Source organism: Musa acuminata, chromosome BXJ3-9 (assembly GCF_036884655.1).
Source record: "Musa acuminata AAA Group cultivar baxijiao chromosome BXJ3-9, Cavendish_Baxijiao_AAA, whole genome shotgun sequence".
Taxonomy (NCBI): Eukaryota; Viridiplantae; Streptophyta; class Magnoliopsida; order Zingiberales; family Musaceae; genus Musa; species Musa acuminata.
This window is the reverse complement of record NC_088357.1, coordinates 12145975-12158258: the sequence shown is the minus strand read 5'-3', so window position 1 is coordinate 12158258 and position 12284 is coordinate 12145975. Positions and strand designations below refer to the sequence as shown.

Sequence of the window (12284 nt, the reverse complement as noted above, 5' to 3'; positions counted from 1 at the left end):
TTGGGGTACTCAGTTTCGCCCATTCTCTTAAGAGCAAAGAAGACAAAGGTTACTTGATTTCGCTTGCCTCCTTGAGGGTTGTACTCCATGCATCGAGCTGGTTACTAACCTTCACTTGCTCTTTACTCAAACTTCTAAAGTACTCAAAGTGTTTGCACTCCTTGCGTTGAGTTAGCTACTGTGATTCACCTTCTCAATGTCATCGAACTTCTGGGATGCAAGAAGTTTTTACCCCAACTTGGAGTAAGTCTCTAATAGTTTTGGCCACCTTTGGGATTGTTCCGTATCTCCATCAACCCTGCCACCTACTCCATTGAGTAGCAAAGGTACAACATCACATACTACCTACTTCATTCCTTTATCGTGCACTCTTGCATGACCCGAAATTATTCACTTTTGACTATCTTGATGAGAAGCTCATTGACACCGGTCTTACAAAGTTTCTTTGTCTCTGCCCTTCAGCCTTGTCTTGGTACTTGAAGTTTGCCTCCGCATGCTCTACCTCCTCGGCCCCTTTCATGACCAAGCCCTCTCCCTCTATGAGAGTAATGAATCAATGACTTCATGAAAATCTCGCCTCTGCAATATCATAGCACTGCCATGCCCATGGCCCTACTATCCATCGCCTCACATCTGCATCCATTTCTTCATGATTAATAGATATGTCTCTGTAGCACTCTTTCGAGTCCATCTCTATTCTAATCGATGCTTAGTTTTAGGTAGCTAAGTCTCGATGGACTCATCGTCTCTTCTTCACCCCTTTCTACCCCCTGCTTTAATACCTCTATGTTCTCCAAGTCCTTAATCAATAGAAAGATATACTGCAACTCCTATATATGGCCTTTGCCATCATGTTATATGGTTTGCACTGATTCTATTTTTCTTAGTATCCTTGGTAGCAACGTTCGTTTACTCGGCCTTGTCCTTTGACTTGCCAGGCTCCCTTAAGTGAATATGAGCTATAGAGTAGTCCAACTCTCCAGTTGCTCTAATCATACCTCTATATGATCAAGTTCCTCATATGGGACTCACTGGTACTTGCATTCGAACTTTTCTCTCAGTGATACATAACCCACATATACTGATGACCAAGGCTTTCATCTAATGCAAAATTTGATGCACGCATGGAAGACCCGCCTCTACAATACCATGGCTTTTACTCATTGAATCCATTGCCCTTCTTGTCATCATACTGTTCATCGAAGTAGAGCTCCCAATAGCTCCCGATCATATCTCTATATGATATAGTCTTTTACGAGACTATATTTGTGTGTATCGCATTGTCACGAACTGTTCCACCATGATCTGTTGTACCGTGTCGCCTCCTGGTGACATCTTCATTGCATTCTGATCATCATGGGATAAATTCAGATTATGATCCCTCCATGTGTGGCCTTTACCAACACATTGCAGGGCCTTTTTCATCTTCAATTATATTTGCTCATTTGGCAATCGACCTTCGTCCACCCGCTCTCGGGTCACACCTAGACGAAATACTGCTCTAGGACAATCCATCACCTAGTAGCTCCCGAAGTCCACCGACTTCGCTAAAATTGGTGCACCATTGTTTGGATCCTGGGTCTCTATCCCTACCAACACAATCTCCGCTGTCCATCGCATCCTTCATGGCAACTTGAATGGTAGCATTGTGACATATTCTTCAAGAGTACATACCTCCGTGTCCTCTTGCCTCGTGACAAGATCTTTTGAACCCAACTTCGCCTCTACAAGTTGAGTCACCTCAGTTCCTCTATCAAATGCTTCTATGAGGTAAGGTGCATATGCCTCGAGGCTCCCTTCATCTTTGGCACCATGCAGGATGGGCCCGCTTCATCAGAATGAGAAACCCATGGAATGATATGATCCCGCTCTTGCCTCTATAAGAGTTCATGTCTTTAACTTCTGTCCAAGGAAAGCTCTGTACCTCCGCTCCATATTTCATCTTCTATGTCAGCTCCCTTCATGCAGCTTGGGTACTTCACCAAGTTATACCCTAGTTGCTCCACTCCTTGATTTGCATTAAATTGATGATGGTCCTCATGCCCACCATTCCACAAGTCAGCCCTTCATTGAGTCAGATCTCTATATCGACTCCAAGTATACCTTCATTTGTATTGTCTTAAATCGCTCCCCCACTTGATCTCGCAATGCATCCCCCTAATGCACTATCTCAAGCGAGATCATGTGATGACTCCTCGCCGCTCGCTCGGTATGTTGAACTTTGTGAAGTTATTTTTTAGGTACTCCTTCTCAACATATGCAATCCATTGCACATGGTTCTCCCTTTGGAGAACCGGGACTTATCCCTCCTAGATATATATCCTATTAGAGCAACTTCTCTCTTCGCTTTCTTCTCTTTGAAAATTTCAAAGACTACCATCCCCTTGGACTACTCCGCCTTGCTGAACAAATTATGTATTGTTCTACCTCCCGCAAACGCACTTGCTAAATTACAACTCCACGTCAATACAACCCCTACTGCACCCCTCAAGGCTTAGCACATACTGAACTCGCTACACACTTTAGTCTCCTATGGACGTATCCTTCTCATGCTGAAGAGAAAGTTTCAATGCTCCATAGAGCCAAGTTTCGGTCACTTTGGGATGACCACGAACACTCCATCGTTCGCATACAAGTCTTTGCATGAGTACCAAATTCTTCAAGTTAGCAATTTCCCTCGCCTCTGTGAGCTTTGCATAATTCTTTCGATCGCTGAACAACTCATTCCACCTTATATGGTCTTATCCTTTACCAAGTCCCTCGCTTGTCTTGAGCACCATCAAGTATGGTTGCCAACGTTGAGCCGTAGCTTAAACTCAGCCATCGCAACCTTTATGCGCTATGCATTCTTCCCAGCTTACTTGTCCTCATGGTGTTTCTTGTGCGAAGGGTTGGTCATTCTTCTGAATGTCAATCTCAAATGTCTGTTCCTATAACCGACTCCTTTTTCCTTATATCTCCATATCTGTTTTCCCCCAAACAGTCATGCGTGCTGACTGCCCTCAATGCAACCCCACTAGATCTCTCATATTTATATGTCAAGTATTTTTATAAATAATATTTACTTTTTATTCAAGATGGTGTGATCTATATCTTTTTGTTAGCCAAAAATTTTATTTTACAATTGTATCTTTGAAGATGTGAAAGTGTTGCCAAATAATAATCACGAGTAGAGTTTATTCGAAGGTGGGAAAGTGTTGCCAAATAATTTATGATTTTTCTAGGGTTAAAATCAAATTTTTTAAAGGGTATTAATGCCTTTCATCTATGGTTATCGAAAAAATATATTTATCTTAAATTTATATATATATATATATATATATATATATATCCATGACTAAAAATAGTTAATATTAACTAATTAAGATAAAACGTAATGTCCGTCAACCACAATGATAGTTAGATGAAGATTAACTACAATGGCAGCAATATATCTTGTAATAAATATATATTCAACTAGAATCCTAAGGGATGAATATAATAAACTCATGACTAAATATAGTAAATGTAACTAATTGAGTTGAAAATAATTTAAATCTAATATTCATATAACCAAAATGAGATTGTAAAGGTTACTAATGTCTTTTAAATAACAGTTAGTGAAATGATAATTAGCTAAAGAAGATTAACCACAATGACTTGTTTATTTTGGTGGGGATATATATATATATATATATATATATATATATATATATATATATATATATATATATATATATAATTTTGCCCCTAAATTTATTTCAAGGAAAAATCCGGACCCCAAACTTTCTCCTTGTAGTTGCGATTTAATGATCCCCTCACGTCCGTGCGTCGCCACCAACAGCGAAATAGGAGCGGGCGAGGAAGACGAGATCGAGAGAAGGAGCTTCGCTCGTCCCACCCAGTTGTCCCGTTCGTCGAAAGCCCCTACCTTTGCTCCTCAGGCGATCGATCCCGTCGTCAGACCCTGCCCGCAGGTTTGCGTCCACTCCTTTCTCGTACCCCGTTCCTATTGCGACGCATTGATCTGCTCTTGTTTCTTTTGCTATGGATCTTGTCTCGATTTCCGTTTAATTGCTAAGGGTTGTATTTGTTCTGCGTAGATTCTCGGTTCCATTTGAATTACGCCTTTTCTTCTATGTTTCTCGTGAGGTTCATCGTGGCGGATCCTCTTGGGGAATCTCAATTAGGGTTTGGATTGTGGGGGCGTGGGGCTTTAATTTGATTAATTATGTTGATTTGAATTGTTGATTGCTCGAATTTGGATGGTGAATCACGGGAAGAAAATTTCCATTTAGACGTTGTTTTCTTGACGTTTCGTGGTGTTTGGTCTTTTGGGTGTGACTGTGAAATCTCGTGGCTTTTGCTAAAGAGGTTCCTTTTCCTGTGTCAAATGGTTAAGTGGGGATGTGTCTGCATCTACGCTTAAAATATGGTGTTCAGGGCTCTATAAAATCCTTTCTGTTTGTGATAATTTTTTGCTTGTTTGAATCATAAAGATTTGTCTATTGGTGTGTACACATGCTTCATTGTTTCGTCCAGAGTGGTTGTTAGATGCCGTTCAGCTCTTTGTGCTTAGATTTCCGTTCAAATTATGTGTATCCGACATAGAATCTTTACAGCTGGATATTTTGCATTTCGTAATGACCACTTAGTGTATCTGTTTATTTAACTTCACTGAATTGTTACTGATTGATGATGGCTGTGGAGTTTGATATCATAACTTATGATTTAGCATCTCTCTTTTGTTTTTCTTCTTAAATACCTTGCTTTCTCGGTGCTCATGCTTTGATGTGGAATAGTGATTGATTGACACTCATGACATGCACAATGAAGCTTTGGCAATCTATAGATGTAACCATTTAGTAAAATAATTCTGTTAAATATCTTTTAAACTTTTGCTTTTACTAGGGAAATTGGAGATTCCAATATATATAGTGAACAATTAAGAAATCTTGACTCTTTATTTGTTGATGCAGTACAACTTGATTTTGAAAGAAATGACATTTTTTTTATGTTAGCCATTTGAATTAAAACGTACATTGTTTGTGGATTTGTCTGTTTTTTTCTCACAAATTATTCATTTCTTGTGCAAGTACTTTTAGTTCTTGATTCAAAAAGTAAAATGTGGAGAAGTATGTTCATAGAAAATAAGCATTTTTAGTTCAACATGGCTTCAAAATATCCAAAGTCCCTTTGCTCCTTTGCGAATATATTACAAAGTAGGTAGATATATGTTCGTGAAACATTCAGCATACTTAAACATTATCTACATAATTGCTATCCATTTACAAAGCTGCTTATTGATCGCCTTTGGTGTCATTCATGTATGATTCTGTACATATATTTCTTTTTCTCTGTCCACTTATTATATCCTTTCTTTACATGAATGGGATCATTTGAAGAAAGTATCTGTCATCTTTGAGATGCAAATAGTTGTTTCTTCAAAAAATTTTGGATCTCTTCTCCAACTAGTTTATATGACCAAGGAAATGCTAAGACCCCAAATGAAAAAGAATGATTAATTATTTTTCTAAGACTTGTCTGAGCACATTGCTTCAACTCTTGGACTGTCACTATAAGTGCTTCTGTGGCAATAACCAATTGCTTTGGGTATATTCTTCTTTGCTGTAAGTATTATTCCAATCCAATCATGAATCTGTGTGGATCCCAATTGTCCACAGTTCATTTTGTTTTAAATGTACAAATGCTTTGAGTTTATCTATGCATGTGTTGTGTCTGCCGGTGACTCAATTTTTCCAAACCTATTTATCCACATTTAATCTCATTCTTATCAAAAAGAATGTACCTAGTGCACAAGGCTTTCACCAACATGGGATATGCTATTTTTGTGACTCAAACCTTAAGTCTTTCCGGTCGAAAATGAACGACTTTACCATTGTACCAAAGCATGTCCTCTAATTCAGTCATTTAAATAGGGGCTTGGGCGCTCAAGCAAGGCGAGGCCCGAGTGCCTCGTGTGTGGACTAGGCAGTGCGCTTCAATGCGGCACTGCTAGGGCGCTCACCCGAACCCAAGTGTTGGGCGCGTCAGGCGAGCACTCGGTTCAAATAAGGCCACCGAACCAGACTTTTTAAGTTTGGTTCAGTTCAACAGTAGTTAGTAACGCAGTTCTTACCCTCAAAAGCCACCCTTCATGCTCGCGACCCTGAGCCAACCCTAGCATTGCTTCTACCTCCGCCGCCGACACTTTCTATCATTGCCTCCGTTGCATACACAGCAGATCGAGCCTTCCTCTGTCGCTGATGGACGCGTTCGACGGCCTAGCAAGAGCCCGTAACTTTCTTCCGCTGTCACTCCGTGTGCAATTCCTTCCATTATCGAGGGAGAGGATTGCAGGTTCCTCTGCCGCCACCGACGGACGCCCTCTGGAACTTCCACCGTTGCCGTTGCTGCTGTTCGCAGGTTCCGTCGTTGTCGTTCTCAGCATTGCCATAGCTGTCTTAAACTAATCCTCCACCATTACTGCTGTTAGTTTCTCAACGCTGTTGGTACCACTTTCCATTATCGGTTTCCACTGTCAATGACCCTTTTATCCCCCTTTGTTATTGTTAACGATTCTTTTCTCCCCCTATAACTAGTATTAACAATAAGTAATATATTGTTAACATTAGATTTTTAATTTACTGTTATATTTTTATTTAAATAATCATATTTATTTAATTATATTATATATTTTTTATATTTTAATATTTCAGAGAAACTCGCTTCGCTTGGGCAAGCGCCTAACGCCTCAAGCGTTTTAGGACCTTGGTGTCTTTTGACGCTTAGTGTTTTGTAAATCACAATCCTAATTTTATTCTTGTTGTTAAACACAAAAAAGAAGAAATCTAAAGATGGGCCCTTGCAAAATTCTCTTTTGATTTGTGAAACAAGAAGAGGATGAATTTAAACCAATTGCCTAATGCATGAGGCTTCCGTCAATCGAGGGGTCAAGGGAGGGTCAACATATGTGGTCTTTTAGGTGCACAAAGACGTGTTGTTTTTATAACCTAGCTTGTGAAGAAGAAACCCTTACCGTAACTTGAGTTGGTCATCCAAGTCTCCTTGGACTTGTTTCATCTTTAAATGACTTTGTCAGTTATGATAAGGTAGGAAATTATTAGGACCGTTTCGGTACTATGAGGGGGGGGGGGGGGTTAATTAGTGCTTTCGTAAAAATTATGTTGATTCAAAATTTTCGTTCGATAAAAACCGTATCGAAAATGAGTTTAACTTGAAATGTTCATAAAGTAATTTTGTTTGATAAAGGTCGTATCGGAAATGAGTTTAACTTGAAACGTTTGTAAAGTAGTGAGCAAGTAAATTAATTAGTAATGAGAATGAAAAGCAGAATAAAAATACAAACCGAGTTTATAGTGGTTTGGTCGTCGCGGCTTACGTTCACTCCCGATTCCTCTTCCGTCGAGGCCATCGACGTTCACTAACGATCTTCTTTCAATGGGCGAAGATCAACTATCCTCTTACAACTCTTTTTCCTTTTCATAGGTTTAGGAGATAACCTTTACAATTCTCGCACCTCTCTTAGAACGATCACAAAACTTTGAGGAAGAGAAGCACATTTAGCACTTTTTCACAACTTTTCAACTTAGAATCATAAGACTTTTTATTCTCTTTTCATGCTTTTTCAAGCAGGAAAGAGTGGGGTATTTATAGACCCCGAATGACTTCAAAAATAAAGCCAAAATGTATCTCATCCTCGATTTCAAGGGTATTGGCGGCACCACCGCTTGCACCCTTGACAACTAGCGATATCATCGCCTGACACAATCTAGGAGACTGTGTCTGGGCAATACCATCGCCTGACACTAGCAGTACCACCGTCGTGTCTTTCAAAAAAGGTACATTTTGTACTTTTCCAGCTTATAGACGGATCGATTTCCTGGTCTGGCGGTGCCACCGCTTGACCTAACCCTGGGTCACTGAATGGGTCTCCCAATGAGCCTAACTCAGCCCTAGATCAGGCCCAAAGGGCCCTTAATTGAGTTAGTAGGGTTACACCCAAAACTAACTCAATTTACGACCTAACTACGACAATTAAGACCTAACTATGACAATTAAGACTTCAACAATTTTGAGACACGAAATCTAAGTTGTTCAGCATGTCATTTGTTCATCCGAACTCCTAGCAAACTTCCGGTGCATCGTCCGAACCTTTGGCGTATCGCCCGACCCATCGGCATGTTGACTCTCGCAATGTTCGATCTTGGCACAACGTCCGATTATTTCGTTCCAATGCCTGATCTCTGACTCTGGCCCAATGTCTAATTCTACTGCTATAATTGTTTCACCTTTTTATGATCGAAATTAGTCCTATATTACTTTTCTCAATGCACAGATTAGATCGTAAACTCATCAATTGATTTCATCAGTAAAATCCGGGATTCAATAGAAACTTGTTGAGCAGTACTTACAGCAGGACATTGTGTTCTACTTTTTCTTTATATGCTATGTAAAAGATGCCCTATTGTAGCAATACATCTTGCCCTTATTCTCTATCTCGTGGATTAAAGAGTTGTATTGTGATTGTGAAAGAGAATGGGTGACTGTATCATTCATTCTTTTTTGTGTTGTGTTGTCTTTTTGGATGCACTCACTTCATGGTTGAACATTTGGTTGATATCCTTTCCTGTTCCTCTGTCAGGGTCCTTGTAGTGCTAAGTAATTGAATCATTTGAGGGTGGCCCAGTTATTAAACAAATTATCCCTATTCTCTTTGCAGGAAGTTTACAGTGGTTAAAATCATTAGGAATGTCGCCAGCATCCAAATCTAAGTCAAAGGACAAATTGTCCAATAAGGCAGCCAAGGAACAAGCAAAAGTTTCTTTAAAACCCTCTGCTGCTCCTCTTAACTATGGAAATGGTGCTCCTTCAAGTGCATACAATCCAGATTTAGGGACATTCCATGCTTTTGATACAATGATCTCTGGTTCCTTGACAACAGGCCAACACAATGGATGTTTTAGGATCATAGATGAAACAGAGGAGCATTCTTGTAGTTCATTTGGTACAGCAGGTGACTCTGACTCAATGTCTAACCATAATAGCTATTCTGGTGAGTCAGAGGATCAGAAGGAGAAAATTACAACTAGTAATGCAGCTCGCATAGAACCTGTAACTGATTGTGATACTGACAAGCGTGAGAAGATTCGACTGAAAAATGAGAGAAAGCATCAACGTCAAAAGGAGAGACGGGCACAGGAGCTACACGAGCGCTGTAGTGGGTACCTCATGTCTAGGAAACTAGAGATGCTTGCTCAGAAACTAGTAGCAATGGGCTTCTCTTCCGAACAAGCAACAATGGCGCTTATTCAAAATGAAGGACGTGTTGAAGAGTCCATTGCTTGGCTCCTTGAAGGTGGGGAAGAGAGTAAACAGCAAACCACTGTGAACATAGATGGTGGTGTCAACTTGAAAATTGATATCACCATGGAGCTTGCAAAAATTTCAGATTTGGAGGTGAAGTTCAAGTGCGCGAAGCAGGAGGTTGAAAGGGCTGTAGTTGCATCGGAGGGTGACTTGGAAAAGGCTGAAGAGACTTTAAAGACACATAAACAAGAATCAAAAGCACTTCCATCAAAGTTGGAAGAATCAAGTGACCCTGTCATAGCAAGTGGTCTCGACAATAAAACCATAATTTCTGTCCAAAATGCAGCTTTAAGACCCCAGCAGAAGGAAGTGGCTTCGTTTCGCACTAAGCAACAGAGAAGAGGTGAGCGAGATCTAAACCATATCAAAGCAGTGCCTGTGGGAGCTGTGGAGTCCTCGAATAAGAATTTGCAGTCTTCGAGAAAAATACAGCCTAAGGTGGACTGGGGAAAACCACAAGTTGCTGCCCCGATGGAGAAAAGGTGGCCGAGTACTGCCTCTGCTCCATCAATTTCAAGCTCTTCGCCCTCTTTGCAGGTAGCCGCACCTCCAACTAATCAATGCGCAATGGCAAGCAGTGAAGCAAAGGCCATCATGCCAACAGGAACATTGAGGGAGCCTGTTATTGTACTGCAACGCCCCCAATCAGTCACAGCTAAGCAAAACCCCTCTTCCACAAACCTCAGCAGTGCTTCCCCTCCATCTTCCACAGGATGGTATTCAAATGGTGTCTCCAGCATGGAGGCAATGAAGGTGGCGAGTAAGGGTCACGGACAGAACTTACCCTTCATGGGCTTGAATGGTTCTAGCGCCCAAGAATTCGCTCCCAAGAACCATTTCCAAACTTCTGCTACTAGCGCTGCGGAATCATTTGCGACAGGAAGGGGTGGCTCGTCGAACAACACAGGTACATCACCAGCATCACTCGCAGCGCCATCTTCACTTGGCCTCTTCACCGGGTCTGGGTCCTCTGTGCCATCGCCACTGGATTGGAGTTCGGGTGGATATGCACCTTGTGACTACACCTCCATCGACTGGAGCTTGGACATGACGCTATTGAGGCCATCCTTGAAGAGCAACCGCTTATCCTCTACATGGTCAACGATGTTTATGGGCGGAAAAGTTGCAAGGCCAGTTATGAGTGTAGCAAGCAGCGCCTACATCCCAGGGTTGCAGGACGGTAGTGGCCATGTAATGGACTCTTCATATCCATCAGGGTCGCATGAGTGGTCATCCCCTTTCGCAGGGAAGGACCTGTTCAGTGTTCCCCGACAGTTTGTCACTAATTTCTCCCTCTAGGAAGCGAGATATGTATGATGCAATAAAAATAAAATGGACGTGGCTGGATCCGATGCTGTTGGTTCTTGTTGCTCTTTTGTTTGAAAGGTTTCATGCTTCCCATGATGATTCCGTGCGATTGGCATTTTTGATACTCGTGGGAGAATGATGCAGTAATCCATCTTATTGATGCCTACGTTGAGCTGGTTTGGGCAGTTTATTCAACTACCACGGATTGCACGTGTTCAAGCATATGGACTTATATAAAGGTAACTGATATATTCTTTTAATTATCCTCAAATCTTTTACTTATATAATATATATATATATATATATATATATATATATATATATATATATATATATATACATATAAAAGAATAGATATCTAGAAAAACTGATACATTGAACTCTTTTAATTACCCTCAAATCTTTTACTTATATATACATATAAAAGAAAAGATATCCAGGAAAACTGATACATGCTATTCTTTTAATTATCCTCAAATCTTCTTTAATAAAAAGAAGATTTGTTGAATACTTTACATTACATTAGTTATAGATTTGTTGAATACATTAGTATGTAATGTAGTTCATAATATTGTAAAGATGTTATTGTCTCAAACTATGGCCTAAATGGTATGAGCATTATGAATACTATTTCATATAATATTTTTTTAATTAATAAAAAAACACTTAATGATCGAATCTAAAGTAATAAATAGTCCACAGTTTGTAGCCCTAGAATGGACTTGTCAAGTGAACCTCTTCATCTCCTTAGTTTCTCTTGTTTGCTTCAAAATTATGTAGCATTGCAAGCTACTAAGCTTCTCCCACATCCAACACAATGGACACATTGAAGGCAGAGACGTCGGCAGTTCAACTATTGCTGCAGTGCATCGAACGAAGAACGCGTCACAGCCGTCACATTCAATACCTTTTTCACAAGCTTCCTTTTCAAGAACAATGTTCACGAGTTTTGTGACGAATTGGAGTTGTTTGAATAGCAGAATGTCCAAAGTAAGTTATACATAAATTTAGTCTACATTTCCAAGGTTGGGTGTTTGACTCCTAACAAAGACAAAAGTTAGAACCAAAGACAAGATGCCTCGGTGGGGAAGAACAATGTAGCGGTAGAACAAAGGACAAATTTCTTTTCTTGTTTTGTTAGTCTGGAATTTAATTTGGGGTTTGTTTGATTGGCTGCAAGTGTTCTAAGTCAAAGTGATACGACCTCACTAAGAATTCAGTTGTTGTTGGTTGATGAACCTCCATCTTTTCTTTCTTTTAACGAACAAAACTAAGAAGGGCTTAGTGATCATCTCCTGAATTTTCAATTCCATAACTTTCCGACACAAAGATCATTCAGAATATAACCTTCCTACTCATTTTTGTTTAAATGTTTTCAAGTTTTTTGATCATCTTCAAGATGAAGATGATGAAGACGAATGAATGAATGAATGAATGAATGAATGAATGAGCTTTTTATTTTGTATGGCACCTCCACCAAGTTCTTATAATACAAATTTAATTATTGTCGAATTTCCGATATAGGCTAGACTAAGGGTGTTATGTCTATTTTATTTATTGGTTTGTCATTGGAAATTAAATATTATCTTTATTCAAGTAAGCTATTT

The 12284-nt window shown here is 39.9% G+C and overlaps 1 protein-coding gene across 1 annotated transcript; it reads left to right on the top strand.

Annotated features, from left to right (window-relative positions):
• Positions 1–3774: 3774 nt before the first annotated feature.
• LOC135650113 (uncharacterized) lies at positions 3775–10718 on the top strand. The gene is made up of 2 exons (XM_065169265.1): positions 3775–3956; positions 8723–10718. The coding sequence occupies exon 2, from the start codon at positions 8752–8754 to the stop codon at positions 10666–10668; it is 1917 nt and encodes a 638-aa protein (XP_065025337.1). The 5' UTR covers positions 3775–3956; positions 8723–8751; the 3' UTR covers positions 10669–10718.
• The last annotated feature ends 1566 nt before the right edge of the window (positions 10719–12284 follow it).